The sequence below is a fragment of the Atractosteus spatula genome, chromosome 3, assembly GCF_055471065.1.
Source record: "Atractosteus spatula isolate fAtrSpa1 chromosome 3, fAtrSpa1.hap1, whole genome shotgun sequence".
In the NCBI taxonomy this organism is placed as follows: domain Eukaryota; kingdom Metazoa; phylum Chordata; class Actinopteri; order Semionotiformes; family Lepisosteidae; genus Atractosteus; species Atractosteus spatula.
Window position 1 is genome coordinate 47,518,184 of NC_142708.1, and position 23,489 is coordinate 47,541,672.

The following is a 23,489-nucleotide window of genomic DNA, read 5'->3' on the forward strand; positions in this document are numbered from 1 at the left end:
TCTGTGTGATTTTTAGTTATTGTTGGAGGTGTTTGTTTTTATAAATGTTCCAGAAGGACTGTCTACACATACAATTTGCTAATGCTACAGTATGTGTCACATCTATCACAAAAAGCAATTCTTCTTTACCATTTACGAATTATAATAAACACAGCAGATACTTTTTTCTGACATATTAATATCCATTCAGTTTCTAAGCACATCTTCAAATTCAGTGCCACTGGGGAGCTGGAGTGTTTCATGGCAAGCAAAACAAGTAAAAAATACTTTATATGGAGGATTCCTTTGGAGGCTCAAATATGGAAATAGCAGAATATTGAACTATGGGAACAATCAGTTGAATTACAGTATGTGTGGGAGACAGAGTGAGAGTTTTGTATGAGCTTTGTGAGCTGTTTGTGGACTCTGTACAGAGTGTGGGAGCATACAAATGTCAGGTGAGACATTGTTGGCCAGATCTCCTGCTCATCAGCTTTATGTTGTGTTCCATGTGATTTAGTCTAACTTCACAATTTATCTCTCCCACTGCTAAATCTATTTCACCAACTGCGTTCATACAAAAATCTTTCTTTGCTACTCAGAAACTCATTAATTGTATTAAGGTTGGATTTAAAGGGAAGTTACAATCTTTAAAAGCTAACCTGTTAACATGAAGAAACATTAGAGATGGAAAGACAGTGAAACATTAATTTTGTTACTGTCCTTGTGTAACTGGTGAATATTCAGTGTCATAATGCAAACATAAGAACCTGAAAAAAAAAACTCAGAAGAAGTGCAAGACACTTGTTTTACTTAACCTACATCAGGATCAGTATAAAATTCAACAGTTGCAGTAAATATATTATTATATATTGTCTTATTGAAAGTGAAAGATGAATTTTTCAGCGTTTATAACCAGACACAAAGAACAGATGTCTGTGCAATCAATCTCAACAATTTTCCAGTGTTGTGTTCTCCAAAAGTGGATGCCAGTAGTCTAAAAAGGAAATGACCAGACAAAAAGCATTAATAAAGTATAAAGCATGGCTTCCTACAGCTAAGCATGCACTAATAACTCCCAGGTGGGATGGGTGATCCAGGTAGAAAGTTCCAGCCTCAGCCTGGGTTATATAGGAAAATTATGGGGTCACATACTGGCAGTTCTACTGAAAAACTCAAATATGAAGAACAGTAACATTGCTTGGATTCATATGAAATTGTATTGATTGACATAAAATGCAATGGAACAAAAGTTTACATGTTGCTGTTATTTTGCTTTAAACCTCCCCATCATAATGCCTCTATCACACCAGCGCATTTTCTTGGCTTTTTTTCATAAACTTTAACACCACATCTGTCTCTGCCTACACACCTGCAATCATCTTGCATAGAATGCTTAGGCTGGGTGCCCTTTCTTCACATTCATCTGTCAAACTAATCTCAAACAATTACAAAGTAATAGAATTCTGCAGCATGGTGAAATTGGTACACGAGTTTCAAAAAACATTTTTTTTCTAGCTCATCTAATTTTTCCTTCCTGACGGGAGTGCAGGAGTCTAAAGAATAGAATGTTTCTGCTTGTGCACTTGCGTAACAGCTTTTTCAATGGCTATGCAAAAATTATGCTGTAGGTACAGCAGAAGAATGTATAGTAAACAAGTGATCGGTCAAAGGGGGAAAATACAATATGAAGATAAATAAGAAAGTTTTCAAACTGCTATGTAAAACATGCTGTGTTTATTATAATGAACCTATATGGTCCTAACTGTTGACCTAGATTACTGAAATTGAAAAGAAAAGCAACAAGATTTACTCCTGAATCCTGGTCTCAGCTATCTGAGTAGATCTAACTTAATCATTTAAGACTAAATAAAGGTATTATATTCGAGTAAAATATTTTCAGAAATTAAAAGCATTCAACATCATAAACTGTCTTGGAAAGAAGGTTTCACAGTGCAGATAATAAGAATTTATAATAATTGTGAAAACAAATACCCAGATTCAGGTAAAAAAGCATGAGATTAAATAAATTAGACTTATTAAAGTATGTTAAAAAGTACTAAAGAAGGTCACATTACAAAGATGTGCTGCATATTAGGAAAGTACAACTGCTTTATTACATTTTATGTTCCGATTTTGATAATGATTACAAATGTCAAGACTGAAAAACAAGATACAAAAATGCTCAGAAACATTGTAATACATTTTATTTTTAATGAAGAAGCAGTTGTAGTCTTGAACAGAGGGGGCTATGAGGAAACCTTAGTCAAATATTAGAAATCCTCACTGTCAATGGCAAAGTCAACTGAGTGGATTTCTTCAAAATCGACAATGACAGCATTGCAAAGGACAGAAAATGGAAACTAAGGAGAAATAAATTTCAAACCAAGGCTGTTCATTACACAAAGGGTTGTGGGAAGACAGAGCATGTTACTCAGCCATGTTGTTGAAGCCAATACTATCTCCGCTTTCCTGAAATGTCTGGATGAGACCCTCAGATCAATTAGAAACTAGCAACCAAATGTTCTTACATTACTGGCACTTTGACACATTTTGATCTTTAACTTGATTCTAATTTTAATATTTCCTCTTGATTATTTTAATAATTTGTAGTTTTCTCTATACAAGGCAAACAATCGGTATTCTGAGCAGACTGCGTTTTGAGCCATTATGACATACTGTAGCCCACTGCCATCCATTTTCCACTTATCACCGAACTTTGGGGACACTTCTTTTTTCTGATGGCTGCTTCTCATCAACACGCTTTTTCTTTTCTGCACACCTACTAAATCCTATGAAATGTCTCCACATTTTTACTGTTTCCTTCAAATACGAGTAGTAGTATTGCAGTACCCTTATGTTTTGTCACAAGGTATCTTATTACTGGTGCATCAGTCTATGAGAACTCAGGTAGATAAAACATTCTGCTCAGTTTCGCGTGTTTGATTAACAACCAAGGGTGCTAAATGTCCATATGGGCAAAAAACAGTAGCCATCACCAGCCAGTATGTCTGGTAAGCAAATCTATTCCCATGGGTAACGTGTACCTCCATTTGGTGTGTCCAATGCAATTTATGTCCTGCATTAATAATATTTAAAATGGGGGTATAAATATAAGACTAATACTTAGAAATAATGAGGCACATCATTTTATTCTCAACATATTTATTAAATTGACTGAGAAGCTCCAAAAGAAAGCTCTCAAGGAGCCATATTCAATATTTTTTTATCTTTATTACTTTTGCAGATATGGCCTAATGAAGTTGCGGTTTATGCAAGAACAAATTTGGCAAAAACATTAACCTTGAGAATTACCTTTGAAGAGCCTGGTTTTGGGAGAGCAGATCACACAAATAACCTAATTCTGTTTTTGGAGGGGTTAAGATTTCTTCTTTACAAAGCTGGATGTGTAAGAGAAGTTCAACATGGGCATTTTGAGGGACAATCAGACTTTGAAGCATTCTTTAACATTATTTTTCTTCAAAATGTTGGATATTGTTATAAGTATTTTACAAGACTTTAAAACATATTATTAAAAACATTCAATTTAAAGAATTTAAAAAGATCCTGTTATTATGAATAGCATATTTGAACACCAATGCGAAAAATATCTTTGAAAAAAAATTTCCATGACATCTCATAATATTGAGCACAAAATATATGTTAACAACATACAGTCTACTGTACTGTATATGCACTGCTTCTGGCTTAATACTGTTTTACTGTTTGATCCCAGATTTGTTCCATTCTCAGTCTAATGTTTCACATTCTTCGAATTGCTTATTAATAAAACATTGACTCTGTATGGAGTCTAGTCTGCAGTTAGTATGGACAGATATTTAAACAGAAACAGAACTTTGCAGTTTAATGGGGGGTTGGTCAGTCAAAGGTATTCACATATGGGACTGATGAAACAATAGGACCAGTGTAGAGTACAACAGTAAATTCACCAAAAATGAAGTGCTGCCAGTGGCTTTGAAATGAAATCCTTTAAAATATGTTTTTTTGTGAATTCTTTTAATGGACTTTCCCTGCAGAAAACTCTCTTCTTCACCCAGCCAATAGAATGGCAGTTTCATACTTTTATTTTGGCTTGTCTAAGCTTCGTTTTAATTCTCTTGATGGAAATCTGCAATGTGAATGGTAACAAAATAATATTAAAGAGGTTATTATATATATTTAATACAAAAATAGTATTTAAAGAAATATTGGTTATTGTGGCACATTTAAAATATAATTATGCACTGAATATTAGGAGCTCTTGTATATTGCTCCAGTTAAAAGTTATGATTCTATTTTTTTGTTTTAAAAGGAAATTATGTGGGACTGTTTCCATGAAGGAAATGATAGGTTCTGTTTTAATCAAAGGCAATTCAGGGAAACTACACACTTAGAGACAGATTCTGTTTAATCAAAAGCTGTTCAGGGAAAGCACACTTTTAATTTTCATAAAACACAATGTTTATTCCAATTATTTTTCTACTTCATGTTTATTAGTATGTTTTATTAATCTCACTTGAATTTAATTTTTTAGTCCTGAATAATCACTTGCACATTGTAAATAATAAGAAAATTAAATATTTTTGGAAGCCCTATTATAATAAAGAATGTGAACATATTATAAAAGGTTGTGTCTCCATTTTCTCTTAATCTTTGAGTTTTGTTATAAGTCATTTCCAGAATCATGGGGTGCTAAACAGGAATACAGTATATAAAGGATATATTTACGATACATATATCAAATATTGTATACATTTTAAATAAAACATCATTATACAGTGGAATATACATCAGTCATATTCACCCCACATTTTATTATGTGGCAATATGGAGTCATAGTGTATTTAATTGGGTTTTTTGCCATTGATCTGCACACACTTTAATGTGAAAATGAAGAAAACAAAATAGGTATTCACCTCCCTTGAGTCAATATTTGGTAGAGGCAGCTGTGGTAGAAATTACAGCCATGAGTCTTCTTGGATAAGTCTCTACCAGCTTTGCATATATAGGCACTGCACTTTTTGCCTATTCTTTAGAAAATTGCTCATGATTCCTCAAGTTGGATGGGATGGGGTTCATTGGTAAACAGAAATTTTCAACTCCTGCCACAGATCCTCAATTGGATTGAGGACTGTGCTTTGATTCAGCTGCTCCAGAACATCAACTGTTTTGTTTTTAAGCCACCCCAGCGTGACTTTGGTTGTAAGTTTTGGGTCATTGTCCTGCTGTAAAACAAGTCCCAGGTCTCTTGCAGACTGCTGCAGGTTTTCCTCCAGAATTTCTCTGTACTTTGCCACATCCATTTAGCCTTTTCTAGGTCTTGGCACAGAAAGCATTCCCATAGCATGATGTTGGCACCACAATGCTTCATTTTAGGGATGGTGTTCTCAGGCCAGTGTTTGGTGTTATACTTGTGCCAAACATAGATCTTAGCATTGAGACCAAAAAGGTCAACTCTGGTCTCAAGAGATCGTAGAATCTTCTTCCACTTGGTCTCAGATTCTCCCACATGCCTTCTGTCAAGCTAGTCAAGATCAGATGTGACTTTTTTACAACAATGTGTTTTTTTTGCCATTCTCCCATGAAGCTCAGATTAACGTAGCACCCAGGCAATTGTTGTGATATGTTAAGATATATGATATGTGAGACTGTAATTCCCTTAAAGTTGTCATAGGCCTCTTGGTGACCTCCCTAATAAGTGTCCTTGTCACCCAGATATTCAGTTTGTGAGGATGCCCTGTTCTGGACAGATTACAGTTGTGAATTATTTTGTGAAAACTGTGAGAAATGAGCTTTCTTCATTCTTTACTGTGCTTTGGAGGATATTCATTGCCTTGGAATTTTTTATACCCTTCCCCTGTCCTCCCTGTCCTGTATTTTTAATAACCCTATCTCAGATTTGCTTTTGTTTGAATTTGCATAGCTTCATGATGTAGTTCTTGTTGGAGCTGCACTAATGAACTATGGGACCCTTCAGGGGTAGGTATATTTAGCATAAACACATGTGAAACACCTTAATTATACACAAATGGACTCCATTTATCTAATTTTGTGACTTCTAAAGACTTGGTTACACCTGAGCCTATACAGCTCATAGCAAAGGGAGTGAATGCTTATGCATTCAGTTATTTTATGGTTTATATGTAGTTGTGATTTATAAATAAAGTAAGAATTATACACATATATTTATATATATTACAATAAATATATAATTTATACATACAAATGATTTATAAATAACTTTATTTTTGCTTTGACATTATACAGTATGGTGTTTTGTGTTGATCAATGGCAAAAAATCCCAATTAAATAAATTGTAACACAGTAAAATGTGATAAAAAGTCCAAGGGGGATGAATACTTTTAATAGCCACTGTATAAAAATATATCAACATTCAGTACGTACAATACACTAGCATATCACATTTAACTATTGGTGGTATGGATCAGCGCTTATGTATCATACATTATTGTACATATACAAATATTTTTTCAGTTTGGGACCCCAAAAAATCTGTGGTATTATACTACAACTATTTTTTTGTATTATTATTTTTTCAACAAAAAAACAAGAATAAAAGAGAAAAATATGGGAGAAAAGGGTATGCAAATACTGTATGTTCAAAAAAGTGCAAAAAGTTATTTAAACATATCCAAGTCTCTAGCCAGTCTCATAGTTTATTTATCTGCAATTAGATCTGTAACAAAAATACATCATAGCTAAGTATTGATGTGACTTGGGAATCATGTCTGAGAAGAGGCAGCACAGTTAAATCAGTGATGTACCTATATGCACGTTCACACACTTCTAAGACATGTGTAAGGTACAGGGTACAAAGAGTAACTCACAGGCTGGAGACTGCTGCTCAAGATACTTTGTTAATAGTGAAATGGGGATCAGAGAAATAAGGAAATAAATGCACAGCAGTATATGTATGTACAGGTATATGGTGGAAATCCTACCATTACGTTTGGCTTAAAGAAGACCAGATAGTCAAATGTGCTTAAATCGCATTCAAGACTTTGAGTATATCCTACATATGAATCTACTTCATTCATGGGAGATGGGAGATGTTAATACTGATACTCTTTGACCCAAGAGGTCTCTTCTTGATTTTCTTACTCTTATAGTTTTAGGAAAGAGCTGTCTGAAGAGTTGTGCTTCTTAGGGGCTTGTGTAATGAACTGAAGCCATGATTTTTTCCATCTTAAAAGGAAATTGGACACCCATTGTCAGAGCATCCTAACTATGCAGATCCAGTCTTAGCAGAGAGCTACCAAACATCTCCAGTAATTGCTTTTCAGTTGTTCAGATTCTAATTATGACTAAATGAGTCAACAAATACAAAGGGTTTGGGTAGTTTGGTGTATACTTTGGTGTTCACACACCTGGCTGAGGAAATGAGGGCTGGAGATCAGGGCTGTCACAGTAGGTAGTGCAGTGGTGAGCATTGCTGCCTGGCAGTACTGGGGCCCTGAGATCAATTCTGGACTTGGGGTGCTATTAGTGTGGAGTTTATATGGTCCCCCTGGTTTCCTTCTGCAACCCAAAGACAAATTGGTACATTGATCGGCTCCTGGGAAGACTGGCTCTGATGTGATCGTGTGTGTTTGTGTCTGTGTGTGCCCTCAGATGGAATGGTGTCCTGTATAGGGTACATACCACCTTGCACCTGCTGCTATGTCATGACCCTGTATTGGATAAAACAGTTAGAAAATGGATGGATAAATGTGTAAATGTACATTAACAATGTAATGTTTTACTACTATTATTACTCATTTTAAAAATTGTTTTTTAAAACACTTTCAAACATCTGATTTGTGCATATGCCGAAGAACACATCTCATTTGATCAGTGATGTACCTATACCCAGCCAAACTGTTTTTCTTGAAGCAAGAACCATGGCAAACTAAAATTAGAATGCTCACACCCAGTAACATATTTTAATGACCAAGCCAGTTAAAGACTGATATTTTATTGGCTTCAAATCCCAATTTAAATGTCACAGTAAGCTTTATTCATGGAGACCCAAAATGTTGTGGTTACTGCTGAAAGAGTCTGTAAAGAGTTCAACAGCAAAATAAAAAAAAAAATGCTGGATGTAGAAATCTCATAAGCAGTACACATTAGCCATATTACCTCTAGGGAGTTTCTAAAGGGCGTTAAAATGCAGCTTTAGGAGTATTTTCTGGGAAATCATCGTATAACACATAATCCAAACACTTGATGAATGTTAGTCTAAGGTCCTGCAGCCAGACATGGGACAGGTTTTAATATTAAAAGCCCTTGTTTTTTTTTCAAGCTGTGGTTTTATGTAAAAATGTGTTTTAGAAAAAACAAAAATAGCTCCTCTGTAGATAGGATTTGGGGTGGCCTAATACTGGAATAAGAGCATTCACTAATATATACAAGCACTGTACTTTCAGATTGCTGCTAGATGGAAATGATTTATTCCTTATTGGATTACAGTGGAATGTACAGACATTTTAGCTTTATATTTCAAATATATCAAACTAATAGTGATTGGATTTTTTTTCTACAAATCTACTTCCTGCTCTATTGAACTACATATAAAAACTTTCATCATAATGTTTTGTATTATTTCCTTTACGTTTACGTGAACTCACCTGCTATACTTCATATTCTGAGAAACACTAAGAGTTACTTCAATGTATGGCCCCAATGAGTCAGTACACTTGGAAATAAGCTGTAAATTATACTGAATCACAGCCTTGACTCTTGAGTAAATGTACTCACATTTAAAAATAACACCGGTATTAAGCTAGAATCTTTGATGACCTGTAAACATCTGAACACAACATGATACATTTCAAATACTGTTAAGACTGATTTTATATTGAAGTTCACACCTTTGTACTCTGAACCCAAGTTTTATTTGATGGTACAGTATATTACACCAAACAGGTTTAACATACAGTGACACACCAGGGGGTCGGGGTGCCATAGCAAGTGATCTTTTAATAGGCGGATCTCAGGAAAATAGATACAGATGCAGCTATAAGTTACAGTACTAAAGCACTTTATTTAGAGTGCAAGAAGACAACACCAAAGTCACCATAAAAAACACAAAACAAAGCCTAGCTCTTTGAGCTCCAAAGTAGACTTCTTCAAACCCTCTCTATAACACACTATGCAGCTAAGCTGCTTTCCAGCTCCAAACCCAGTTGCTCCCCAAGACTCTCTCATCAATATAGTCTTCTTAATTTTGAGATTTTCTCAAAACCTGCATGTTCATGTCCCGCAGTTCCACAGACCCTGGTCATTCATTCTCCCACTGCTGCCACACTTCAGAATGGATCGGCCCTCTACAACAGTCTATAGACTGCAGACTTTTTAAATCACCTGGCTGATTGTTTTCTCCAGCTGTTCTGGTTACTGAAGGTGGCAGCTTTCTGAGGAATGTAGTTTAAATCATTCCATTAAATCTTCCATCCTCATGTGTACCATCACCTAGGATAGGATAGGATAGGATAAACTGGCTGACCTATTCCCAACTGGGTAATGTACTCATCATATTTACAGGTCTTGTAATGCTGGCAGCCACCATCTGTTTTTCTGTAGTTTAATTGTTGCTCCCCCTTCTGTGCACTTCAATAACAACCCCTTTCTGGGTGTAGGAGCAGCACCTCATTTTCTTCACCCTCTTCTGTGGGTGAACATACTGTGTTGGATTCACAGGGGAGCCAGAGCCTATCAATTGGATTGAAAAATTAGAAAATGGATGGATTAAACTGCTTTGTCAGATTTGTAATGGTCACGTTACAGAAGGTGATATAATTTGGTTTTCCTACTTTCCTATAGACAGATCTTATCAAATTAATATTAACATCAGCTGCAACTACACTGGCTAGGGCACACTTTTTACACACTTTTTCCAAACAAGTGTTTAGAAAGTAACCACCTTTAATTTTGTTCCATCATAAAAAACATGGATAAAAATACAGGCTCCAGACATAATAGCAAAGCTTTTTTATTTAGCAGTTTCATGCCAAAATCTTATTTATTTTATGTTTTTTTTCTGTTTTGGGAAATGCTTAGCTGTACTTGAACAATGCAAGCTGCACAAGCTGCATAACGTAAAAAGTTATTATATTGGACTTCCTTTCCTCCATTGTATATATATATAGCCTTCTTTGTTTTGTAACATGTCAGGTACAAGTCTCATTTTTATTGTTACAGGAAACTAAAGTTGGAGAAAGAACTGGCAAGCATGTTATGGAGAATTCGGTGGGAAGATCTTCAGTTTGAAAGTCCACACAAATACCACAAGAGTGCAGGCAGCCGTCTCACGTTATCACAGGTGGGTTTTACTGCACTTAGTTACTTGTGCAGTTTGTCTCCTCACTAAGTTTCTTCCTGATGCTTTAGCTACTATAAATAGGAATAGAGGAATTATAATTAAATATTTTTTATTGAAATAGATTAAACATTAATTATTTTTATATTAACATTTTTTATATGATATAAGATATGATCCACTATAATGTTATGCAATGTTGACCACTTCTGGGAAGCCAGTTGATGAGTAAAATGTGGAATGATGAACTACAGAGCCCAAGGTACCTGTATTGGATTCATATGTGATTTTGCTCACAAGTTACTAATTCATATTTAAACATTAAGCCTCATCTTTAAATCTCTATTTGTCTTTTGTGTATAAACAAGGGTTTGGAAGGTGCTTACATGTTTTTAGGATTGTGTCTTCATTATTGTACTGTATGTAGAGCATTTCCAACACAGGTGTGTTCTGTGGAACCAAATACTTTCTGTAGGAAGTTGAAAAATCTCCTATTCCTTTGTCTTAGTGTAAGTCATATGCTGCTGTGAAATCTGCTTGTATCATTATAGATTTGAGTGATTGATATTTTTATACTAATCACATTTAAGCAAATTACTGTTAATTATAAAATTTCAAATATGGAAAACTGTATTTTAAGATTTAGCCTTAATGCATTTTAAATTGACAAAAATCAAAACTCATAAAAAGTACACTTGAAGTATTTAAAAGATATTTTTGTTATATAAATGTTGTATAAATGTATACAATACTGTAAATTTACAACATCATTAATTTTTCTAGGCTACATGTACTAAATGTAATAAAAAGCTAATTCTGATGTGTATCTGGCCAATTGCAGCACAATATTATTTATGTGTCTTGGCCATTTTAACAACCTATCTCCACCCCTGGATTCCTATTTAAAGAACCAAGGCAATCTGATATTGGGCAACAAAGGGATTCAGACCAAATTTATGGAATGAGTAGGATTTCTGAGATTAAGGGAATATTTAATTTTTCTTTTTAAAATCACCAGGAAAAGGCTGTCACTTGTTCATTTGGATGTAATCTGTTAGAGACAAAGGTTGTCTCCTTTTTAGTATTACTTTAGAGGGCAGTCCCAGCTGTGGAGCATTAGTTGTTTTACTTTCATTTACTGTATAAAGATTCATATCCAATTCTAGTGCATTAGGATACTCAGTGTTACAAATCTAATAGTGAGGATTATATATAATGTGATGGGCTCTAACTGTATATTCTAATAATTGTAAATATTAGTTTTGTTTCTGATTTTTTTACACACATTTCAAACTACTGACAATTAATGTATTGTCATGTATTCCCTGACAATGAGCATTTAATTACTTATATTTTAGACATTGTGCTCTAGCTGGTGTAAGACCTGATAAAACATTTCAAATAACACATGTTTAAAATTTAAACTAAATAAAACTATTTTATATTTATTTATATAATATTGGCATATTGTATACTCTACAATGTATATATGTTGGAATAGCTTAAAATGCTGTATATGTTACAGATATGTAGATGTGCATTGATTATGAAAATCATATCCTAGTTATAAATTCCTGTTTGATTCTGTTCTGCATTGGGAGATTAATGGCCCTTAGAAAACAGAGCTTGCATCATAAATCTTTTTTTAAAGCTTACAAGCTTGTATAATCTTGACATTTTATGTTTGACAAGACTAAATAGTTTGGGGAATGTGTAAAGATTTTTGTTAAAGATTCCTTTCAAGATCTAAGCAGTTCTAAAGGGGTTGAAAAGATTGTTCACAAAATGAATGCAGATCTATAAAAAGAACAGAATCCAGGCATTTTATTGAACTTAAAATCGCCTGTTCGTGACTATTGCTAATTGAAAGTTAACATGCTGAAGAACAGAACAAGTCAGAATCACATTTTTGTTTCATATACTGTACATGCAGAATGAATTAAAAAAAGAAATGAGTCTGTTCATTTCCTTAAATTTATTGAATTATTTGAAAGCAGTACCAATCTTCTACCAGTGGACTTCCACATGCTGCTCAATATTTATAAATGCTACTGTCTGACAATTTTTTATTTTTCATTTGTGGTTTGAGTAGCCTCATGGCATTTGATAAGTAATTCTTTGCATAGTTTATTATTGCACCTCCTCATGCCTCTATGCAGGCTGTGCTCTTTGTAAAATCAGAATTGTATAATATAAATATTGACGATTTTAACAGTTTGTATAAGAAGGATCTTCTTTCAAGCCTGTATATTCTAAAAGATTAAGAGGAGGTTTTGCATGAGTGCTAAAAGCCATTTATCTTAGACCAGGAAACAATAAAAAGGAATTGAGAGAGTGATGAGGTTTGGTGTAATGAGTCTTGCTAGCAGTTGGTAAGTTAAGCAGCATGGTCTTTGAGCTCCATCACAGCAATTTTGGTCATCTGTTTGACTTACAACTGCGACAAACATTTACAAATCATTATTTAAAAAAGAGCACATGTAGTATGCTACAGAGTAATGGTAAATGATTTTGTCTGAAATCACCGTTAGGAGGCAGTATTACTTATAGGTTAATAAAGTGCCTGGTGACTTTGAAAATAACCACAATACCACAATCTTACAGTGTTAGATATGTCTGGGATCATTACTGAGCAGTGGTACACATGATTTGTACCTGTCAGTATAAACCAAAAACAACAAAAAAAAAAAATCATAATTTTTCTTAAACATTAATGATGGTAAACTGTTTAGAAAAAAATCTTTGCAGAGAGAAAATACTTATTAAAATTTAAATAACCAATGTTAATGAAAATATAAACTTCATGTCACGCCCTCTGCAGCCAGAGGGCGCTCCTACTCTGTCCTGTCCCTAGTCTCCTGCTTTGCTGTCCTTCCGGTCTCTCTCTTTCCCTGGGCTATATATTTCTGGGTCTTTCATTCACCTTCGCTCAGCATTGACGTTCAGATGTCCTGAGACCTGCCTACCACCAAGTCTCCCCACGTCCACTACCTGAGGGCATACAGTAGGTTTCTATACGGCATTCTCTGAACAGCTGAGCCCGGGCTAACCCCCGTCTTGCCGCTACGCATAGGGTCTTTTCCACTCTCCTGCCATTCCACGGTTCGTCCTTTCTGACATCCGTGACAGAATGCTGAGCCATTTTTTGACCCCGCGAGCGGCGCCTTTTGTTTTTTCCACAGCTTTTTTCTTTTTCTCTGGGCTTTTTTTTTCAGTTCCTCTATTCTAATCGCTGGATATCACTCCGATCTTCCGTGTCTGTAAGCGGGTCCTGTACCTGGCTTTCCTCGGGTAAGATCTCTCCGATATCAGTGATTGAATGTTGAGTTGACTCTCCCATCCTAATTGCTGGATATCACTCCGGTCATCCGTGTCTGTGAGCGGGTCCTGTGCCTGGCTTTCCTCGGGTTGTCCACTCCGATATCAGCGTTAGTTTGGTGAGCTTTCTGCTGTTCCTCCATTCTTTTCGCTGGATATCTCTCTGGGCATCCGTGTCTGTGAGCGGACTACGGTCTGGCTTTCCTCGGGTTGTCCACTCCGATATCAGCGTTAGAATGTGAACGTGCCTATTGCCCAGTCTGCTGTATTTTTCCCCGGGATTTTTGTTTTTTAATCTTGTTTTTGCCTGTTTTGATTTTTCTCTTCCTGGTTTCCCCTCCTTTTTGGTCCCCCCTGCTCCCTGTGTCTCGGAACTTTTGGTTGCTACCTGTTTGTCTCCCTGGTCTCCCAGGTTTATGTCTGTTGTGTTTGTGCTTGTGTACTTTTTTGTTTTAAGTCTCCAGAGCTCTACTCGACCCCCCTTCCTCTACCCAATAAAGGTTTATACCCTGGAGGAGGAGGTCTCAGCCATGGACTCCCGGAGGTTTCCTTTCAGTTAAATGAGGTTTTTCCTCCCCCCAGTGCTGTACAGCTCATTTATTTGTATGGGCGTCAGGAGCCGCCCATGAAGGGGGGGGTACTGTCACGCCCTCTGCAGTCAGAGGGCGCTCCTACTCTGTCCTGTCCCTAGTTTCCTACTTTGCTGTCCTTCCGGTCTCTCTCTTTCCGTGGGCTATATATTTCTGGGTCTTTCATTCACCTTCGCTCAGCATTAACGTTCGGATGTCCTGAGACCCGCCTAGCACCAGGTCGCCCCACGTCCGCTACCTGAGGGCATAGGTTTCTATACGGCATTCTCTGAACAGCTGAACCCGGGCATACCCCCATCTCGTCGCTACGCATAGGGTCTTTTCCGCTCTCCTGCCATTCCACAGTTCGTCCTTTCTGACATCCGTGACACTTCACATTTACTTGAAAGTAAATGTTCTTCTGCCTTCTTCCAAAATTAATTAAATATAATCCTTAAGAACAAAATGAATACAGTAACCATTTAATACTGGCTTAAAAAAGGGATGCATTTGAAGTATAATACCTTAATTTAAGAACAGTGTTAGGTGACACAACTGTGTTGTGAGAACCATAACTTTTATACGACTTTGCAAAAGAAAAAATACTTAAAAATTAAAAGCAAATCATGTATTTTACACTAAGAAAAAAATGATAAAATTGTTTATTAAAGTACTACCTGAATAATTGCTTTGACTTCATCACCAGTGCGGCATGCACTTCTTTTGGGTTCTGATGAACACTTAAGGAACTGCCCTTATAATCTGTTCCATCAATCTCAGAATGGTCTGACAAAGAGCTTTGAAACTAAAATGTGTGGCTGTTGCACTTTTACTTTTTCAGTTGCAGTGTAAAAACGTTACTCAATGTACATAAACTATGTATGATTTTTTTGATTCCACATAATTATCTCCCTGCTCTGAGTACTTTGTGAGTATTTTAGACATCCAGTCTTTTCACATGTTAATAACCTCTTCATAGCCAAGTGGTCACATTATCATAGTGTATCCTCCAGTTTTCGAAATGTTGAGACAACTTTTCAGTTAGTGAAAAGTTCCTTAGTGGAATGAAAATATGTTTTACTCATCTTTAGAAACCCCATTGCTTTTGACTCCAGAATTCAAAATACTATAAATAGTAACACTAAAGGAAAAACAGTGGGATGTAACTTTGTTTTTACTAATTATGTCATTTAAAACACACAGACAACCAAAAGTATTTGTGTATATTTTAGAATGTCATTTACAAATGAAAACTTAAAAGTACTAAATGCTTGATAATGTAGGTTTAAGAGACAATGAGAATAGGAAACAACATACAATCTATTCAAAAGCCTTTTCATTGTTCAGGTCTTTTTTTTCTCTTTTATTCAGTAACGTCATATTGTGGTAATGTTTTAGTGACATTTTAACAATTTTATTTTAAGATTAGTTAAAATTGTTTATTGTAGTACAATAACTATTTTTAGGAACCAAAGACTTTAATGGCCAGGAACATCTAACTGAGGAGATTTTTTTTGTATTTGTAAATACCATAGATTTACTGCCTTAATAGCTAATATCAGATATACAGCAGTTTACATTGAGTTGTAGGGCTTCAAGAATATTTAATACATATGCAGTGAAACATACATAATACATAATTACAAAGCCCCACATTTCTAACATGGAGAGAGAGAATATTTAATTTTAAAAATGAAAAAACATACAATATTAGTACTGAGTTGTACATTCAATTGATTACTTTTGATCACACACCCAAAAAAATACAAAGGAACAAGGAGAGGTTAGTTCACTTCGGGAGGTTCCTCACACGTGAAGACTCCACAGCTGAAAGAAACTGAAAATGGTAAAACAAGTTGTAAGGGTCAGTTCTCTTATCACTTTCTTACATTATTATTTAGTCTATTATTTAAAAATCACTCTTTTTTATTTCATTACCCCTAATGTGGAATACTCTGGAATGTGAAATTTACACTTCTTAAAGCTCCTGGCATTTTTTCACACTGTAGGTTCCAAGTGAAAACACCAAAAGCTCACAGATGCCAGGCAGTCACTGTTGTGCAGTTGGCCAAGGTATTTTTGCTAAGCAATTAGGGAGAGAAGCTACAGGAGAGGGGAGGGGAGCTTTGAGGCTAGTTGCCACATAACACAGCAGTTGTCAGCCATTACCTCTTTTCGAAGAGCATAATATACTAAAGTTGCATTGTTTGCATTTTACTGCTGTAGGGTGTTTTGTGTATGAGCGAGACAGTTTGACAATTGCTAGTGAGCAATTTGGAGGGTTGAGTATCACAGGTGGAACCCAGTTGTAGGCAGATATGGTGACAGCTTGACTATCTCTCCTCTCTGGAAAATATATGACTTCTCTGGATGGTGAGTGTGTGATCAAATATAGTACATTTTTTAAAGTAAATCCTATGTATGACCCAGTTTAAACATGGCCATGGTTTTTAAACCTATGATTTGCAGTTTGCTAATATAGGGAGCATTCTAGAAAAATCCCAATATGAAAAGGTACAGCACTGGAGAAGGAGCTTAAAGAGCTGAAAGTATAATGAGCTCAAGGAACTTACATACCTCACTGTCAATGAGGTATACACTCCAAATTGTCAGAACAACAGCACAGAGAAGCGGACAGAGAGGACCTGGTCCCTGAAGGAGTAAGGATATAAAACACAAAAGCCTAAACTGAAAACCCCAAGTTATATTACATCAATAACAAGTCTGCTCCCAGAGGCATTGATCTGGGAGCAGACAATTAAAACTTTGAAAACTCATGGCAGGTGTGTTCTTCACAGCTCCTCAAACACCTTTCAACTTTAAGGAATGTGAATGGCACCAAAAACAAAAAAAAGAGAAGTGGTGAATGTTGGCAACAGAATTCTCAGAAACACTGCAAGTGAGATATGCATCAGTGCCCTGTTTCATTGGAGATTAGGGTGGTTAACATCGTCCAAAGAGTAGACAAGAGTAGACAAGACCAATGCAAAGACCAACTTGTTGTGTTTCTTGTTGAGACAGTTTACATTGGCATAAAACAACAGACTTTTTCATGCAAAATAAACTAAATGACCCTGGAAAAATGCTGAACATTAGTACTAAAACAGTGGTTTTGACAGAAATGCTTCCTGAAGTATGCAAAGGCTAAGAGCTGGAAAAAGTAATCCATAAATGCAACACATGGCTGAGGACATGATGTGCTGAAGACTGCTTCAGCCTTCACAGACAGTGGAAACTTTTCTATGGCAAAGACTACCAATACTAACATGGTGGATTAAATTTAAATGAGAATGGTATGGTTTGTCTTGGGAGAAAGATCTGCAGAGAAATTCCATAACCGAATGGAAATGGAATTTCCAGAAAAGAAAATATGTTAATATGTTGAATCTGTATCTGTTGTATTAAAAATAAATATTAAAGATATGCAGCATTCTGAAAAGACGAAAATACAACTACACTATACATACATCAAAAAAAGCATTCAGCCACAGCAATATAGATAGATCAAGGGTCTATGAATCTCTATGGGTTACATTTACAGAAGAAGGCAAGTGCAGGATATTAGGAATGTGTTATGCCTCAGGCGCAGAAATCCAATTACTCTGACTCTAGGTGTTTCAAACGGTTTCTGGGAAAGGCCAAAGGAGGAAGTGCTGATGCTCGCCATAGACAGCCGATACCGAATGAAGATTGAGCAGAGTAATGGCCAATCGGAGTGAAAATTGAAGGAACTGGGGAAGTCCTGAGCAAAGAAAGCACTGGAACGGTGTTTTATGCAGGGAAAAAGACAGGTTCGAGGATTGAGTTTCCATGATCAGGACTTTGAGGTTTTCTAGGTTTTCAGGAATTTAAACTTGCGTTTTGTGGAGCTGTGTTGGGCACTGCACTATTACAGGTAGACTCCATGTCAGAGCTCCCTCCCAGTGGCATTTTGGCACTAATTAAGTATTTAGAATAGAAACGGTTAATTGGATGATTGGCATCCTCATTGGAATGGTGCTGGACAGAAGGCCCGACTTTGTTCTCATGGGTTCAGGTGGAATGGGAGTGCTTGTGGGAATGCTGTGGAGTCCTAGCCCGGGCATGACAGAATGTGCAACAGTCCACCAAATTCAGAAAATCTAATGCAGTCTTATGTAAATATGGAATCATTAGAACATACTGTAGATGGAGTAAGTAAGGGTAAGAGGGCTTAATGCACTAAACATGTTACAGAGGTGACTTCACCCCCTTGAAATCTAGACAACTCAGAATTCTACTGCTCTCTAGGGATTGTCATGAAGAGAAGAAGTTCTATGAGGTGTATTTAAATACTTAACAACCTCCAACACGCAACAGTATTAAACAGGAAAATAATAGTAAAGAATGAAGTGTCTCAGAGATAAAAATAAAAAGATGATTGATTTATTTACTGGATATTTCACTCAGCCAAAGAGAGGAACAGAAAAATTTCAAAAAAGGCTGAGGACAGATGTCTATCATATGTAATATAGTATTTTAATTGGACATTAACAAAACTGTTCCAGCAGTCTCTCATACAGGGTTGTGATACCCATTGGAAGGTAAATTGCTACACCCATCCATAAAAAGAGTGACATAACCAAACTAAATAATTATAGACCAATAAGTCTTATTTTTATTATGTAAGGTTATGTAACCAATCTTAGAACTAAACTAAAGTAAGTTTGCAAATAGGATTTTCTTTCTTAACTAGTTATATTAACCAGCAACAACAATGAGAGATGCAAAGAGCATATGGTAAATTCAACTTCTGAGAATGTTGCTTATGAGTACAGATAGCACTGATAATAAGCAGATTACCAGAGGAATCTGTATTAATAATATTATCTTCAGAATTTACCTCAATAATGGAGTCTCAAGCACATTACCTGGCCAGCTAATCGAAGCTGATCCCTGTTGCATCTTTCAAGAATCCTTCAAGAGATCCTTATATCAATTAGTCACTTAAATCAAATGAAAGAGATGATGCGAATGGCCTTCTTGTTGTAAACTTTATTTTATTCCAAGGATATGCTGATCAACAGATTCCCTCCCAACCCTTTTCTTTCCAAATATTTTTCACTATTTAAGGTAGTATGTTTGTATTTCCTTTGTAGTGTAAGTACATATATTAATTTTTCAAACCTGTTTTTAAACTAAACTGTTTTATTTAAATTTCTCCTGAGTTATGATAATTTATTAATTTGGTCTCAGATTATTTGATATGTAATTATATAATTTATAATTGAGCCCAAAACTGTAATTGCAGTTGGAAGTTTTAGATATATTTTCCTTACTTGTATGAATCAGCCTTTCGAGATTTGCAGCATTGTTGTGACTAAATTGAAATATTTGGTGTTCGTGACAAATTCTAGGTAAGGATCTTTTTCAGATTTCTAAGTTTAATCAAATGATGTCTCTCTAGTATAGTTATGTGACCTTAAAATGTATTTTACCTGAGCATAAATACATTTATTTGGATAGAAATGATTCAGGTACCTTTTCAGACTTTTATACAGAAATAACATTTTAAAGAGAAAATATCTAATCCAACTTTTATTTTAATTCTTTATTCTGTTTTATTCCTCACACCTAACTATAATTATGTATGTATTTCAATTATTTTAATTGCTGCTCATTATTTGCTTTAGAGAGGCTCCAGTTATGGGTCACTTATAACAGCACATGGAAAATACCAGCTATTTGCAAAAACTGGCTATTTCAAGGTAAGATGAATTTTGACTTATCAACCATATATGCCTATCTTCCTCCACATACACTCAGTGTTGAAAATAGGATTAGAACATTTGTATGAAAGTCTCTTGATATGTGATTCATGCATCTTTCTACATTATAGAAGGTGGATAATACACAGAAGATGATATGCAAAAGAAAAATATGTTTCCCCAAATGGAATGTTCAGATATATAAATGATGTTGCCTATAATTCTGTAGTATATGAAGCAAGTGGAAATGCTATCAATGAAAGTGCCAAAACCAAGATTCTGTTATTAATGTGTAAATAACTTTTGGAACAATAGATATACAGCAGAGAGAAGAATCACATCTCCATCTTTAAACAAAAATATAACTATATTTACCATTTGGGAGTTTCATCCATATCAACTAACTAAAAATCATGTCAAGGCTTTGATATAATGGGAAATGGACAGTCTACTAATGGTATATAGTGTAGTCTTCTCAAGACTAAAGTTTGTTTTTTCTTTAGCAGGATTATGAACTATTCAGCCATATAACTATACATTAATGGACTGAGAAAAAACTCCATGTGATGAAAGAATGCAGGAAGGTTCTAAAAAGATGCAAATACAACAACAGTCTTATTAATACATTTTAAAAAAATATTTTAGGGAATGGAGTGTCTTATATTATTTTATATTTAATGTGGTTTTCATTTTTTCCTCCCCATTGCTGACCTCCAGAGTGTACCCCAGCTGCTACACACCAAATGAAACTAAAGTCTTGGCAAAGCAGTTTTTGAATCTTATTACCTTGCATGTCTAAGAAATCTGTGCCAATTGGTTGAGGTTCCCAATAAGTGAATTTATATTTTCATGCTAATATTGTGTGATGAAAATATGTTCATGCCAGATAAAGCATGGCATAAGGAACCTTGAACAAGGAATCTTGACAAATCCAAGTTATTTCTTTTCTTGAAAATATGAAAAAATATATATAGAGGGATGAGAATTGGTAGAACAAGTTGTTCTTTGGGGGCATACCAATACAAAAAAGTCAATTAAATCACAAGAAGAATATAAACAAAAATAGAACATAGCATGAAGAATTAAGCATTTCCCTCCTGTGTGTTCATGTGAGTGTGTCTCTTAAAATAGTATAGTCCATTTAGTATTGTTTGGTTCATTGACATTTCTCTTCTTTGAATCCAGGGCAATCTAGTGGCAATTAAGCATGTAAACAAGAAGAGGATAGAGCTGACCAGACAAGTGCTGTTTGAACTGAAGCATGTAAGTTTGACTATAACAGAAAAACAGATCTTGTGTGTGATAAGAAAGCGTGTTTGCATGAACTTAAGAAGTGCTAGACATTTGTGCACCAGCCAAAACTGCAAGAACACCCACCAGGGAAGTTAGTTCTATACTGAGGCCTTCAACTGACATGTTAAATCAATAAACCTGTTTTGTCTCCCATACCTTCACACTAAAACCCCAGCTCCAATTATTTATGTCCGTCTTCTAAGCCAGCTCCAATTATCACAAATCTGTGTTAGTCAAATCATAAATTTGAAGGTCAATAGTTTAAGGTTTTATTTGTATTTTTTGGTGCCACCATTCAAACCTGAAGGGTTTAACTACAGTGCATGATGTTAAATCTCATGAAAGGCCAACCAGGACAGGAAGAATCAACTGACAGTACATGATCAACTATGTATCCTGCCAGTACTGACTTCAAAATACTATTTTTAAACATGTAATACTTGTAAACATGTAACTCTCCCCAAAGCCATAATTTAACAAAATTTAATCCATCTTTTTCTATGCGCACTGAATGTTACTTAAATTGATAAGATTTGTTTTTCACACTAAAACATAATTCATCTTCAATTACTAATATTTAATTGTGGTCTGATTTGTTCTTGACTCCAACTCTGCCTTAGTTGCAAGTTTAGGAAGATATACACATTGTTGTATTTACAAATAATACAGATGGTTAGTAGAAATTTCAATTTTCAGCTAAATTATAATAAAATAGCTGCTTTCATGACAATGCTCACAATTTGAATCTGCAGCCTTTTACACATGGATTACGTGAGTTTTAATTTGCCATGATACGTGGTTATTTGGTTGTTTTTTGTACATGCACTTTAACCATTTCATCTAATTAGGAATGGATTTGAACAAATACTGTACAGAAAAGCATTTCTGAGAAAATGGAGGCAGAAAAAGGAGATACAGTAGGGTTTTGCCTGCATGTTGGGAATTTATTTCTATTAACAGTGAACAAGTTATTTTTCTTTATGAAACAAAAATCGAGTAAAAATATATAATAATCATCTTGTTATAGCCGTGACAAGAATTGTATTGATATTTTACAGATGGGATATTTGCAGTTCAGTAACTTATGTTAAACAGTAGCTATCTCCTTCTTACTTTTTCCCAGGAACACTCATACTTGTACTTTGACTTCCAAGTCACTAATTATTCACAACCTTAAACACGGCATGGTATTTGACCATCCTCATGTGTGAGCCTTTTTGAATGCTCTGAAACGATACAGTGACAATAAAGGAAAGTTGCAGCAGGAGACCAGCCTAGCAGTTACAGCAGTGATATTGTCAGGTTCTTATATCAGTGTTCTTATGCTGGCTGTCCAACTCTCAGTGGTATTCTCATTACAGTGAAACTTCCCCACAGTGGCACACTGCAGTTTGCTGCTAAAAATACATTCTATTCCCTATCTTCTTTTTCCTTCTCAGGTTTGGAAGTTTCCACTGAAAAGTAATTCATAAGCAGAAACTTACAATGTTTCGAAGCTTTCCTTTTAAAATGCTGGAGTACAAAGAATAGTGTACTTATCTACATTGGAATTGAAAAGATTAGCTGCTGCCACTACTAACAAACCTCTCTGAACACCAGTGCAGATAATATTTAGTCTTAGTATCTGTGCTGTTTTCTTGTTTCATTTATTCTTATTATCTAGAAAATGGTTCATGAAATACAACTGAGTATGTGTTACACATTATCAAAGATTTAAACTGGGTTAAAGTACAGATGTTTAATAAATTTTCACAAAATCATTATTGACTGTCCTAAATGAAAAAAGAAATACAGTATATAAATCCAAAACACCTTTTGGGTTGTGAAATTTTCCATTTACTGAAAGTTTCTAGATGCTTGGAAAATAAGGCAAGCCCCTTATTTTCCACTGTGAGTAAACTGTGGGCAAACTGCCCACTCCATAGAAAATAAATTGTATGGGCAATTTGCCCAGAGTTTGCCTCATGGAAAATCCCATCCTACGTTTCCCGTTCCACTCCAAAGTTTTACTTTATTTAGAAGTTTTGATAACATTTTGTTTATTTTAATATGTTTCAGATGAGGGATGTGCAGTTCAACCATTTAACAAGATTCATTGGCGCCTGCATTGATCCTCCAAATATTTGCATTGTGACTGAATACTGCCCAAGAGGTAGTCTACAGGTGAGGAGCTGGAAAATTGGACACATGACAGGAGTGGAAATCTCTGTATTCTGATTTATTACATCTTAATAAAATCGTGTCTATTTCTTGAGGGCATGGATAACAGTATTTATATATATACAC

At 35.3% G+C, this 23,489-nt stretch overlaps 1 protein-coding gene across 1 annotated transcript in view; it reads left to right on the plus strand.

The window, feature by feature from the left end:
- npr2 (natriuretic peptide receptor 2) overlaps positions 1-23,489 on the plus strand; it is a 111,981-nt gene that overhangs the window by 48,135 nt on the left and 40,357 nt on the right. The window contains exons 8-11 of the mRNA XM_088910540.1: positions 10,180-10,300; positions 19,836-19,910; positions 21,096-21,173; positions 23,262-23,366. Coding sequence (XP_088766666.1) covers positions 10,180-10,300; positions 19,836-19,910; positions 21,096-21,173; positions 23,262-23,366 — 379 coding nt within the window. The remainder of the gene's footprint in view (positions 1-10,179; positions 10,301-19,835; positions 19,911-21,095; positions 21,174-23,261; positions 23,367-23,489) is intronic.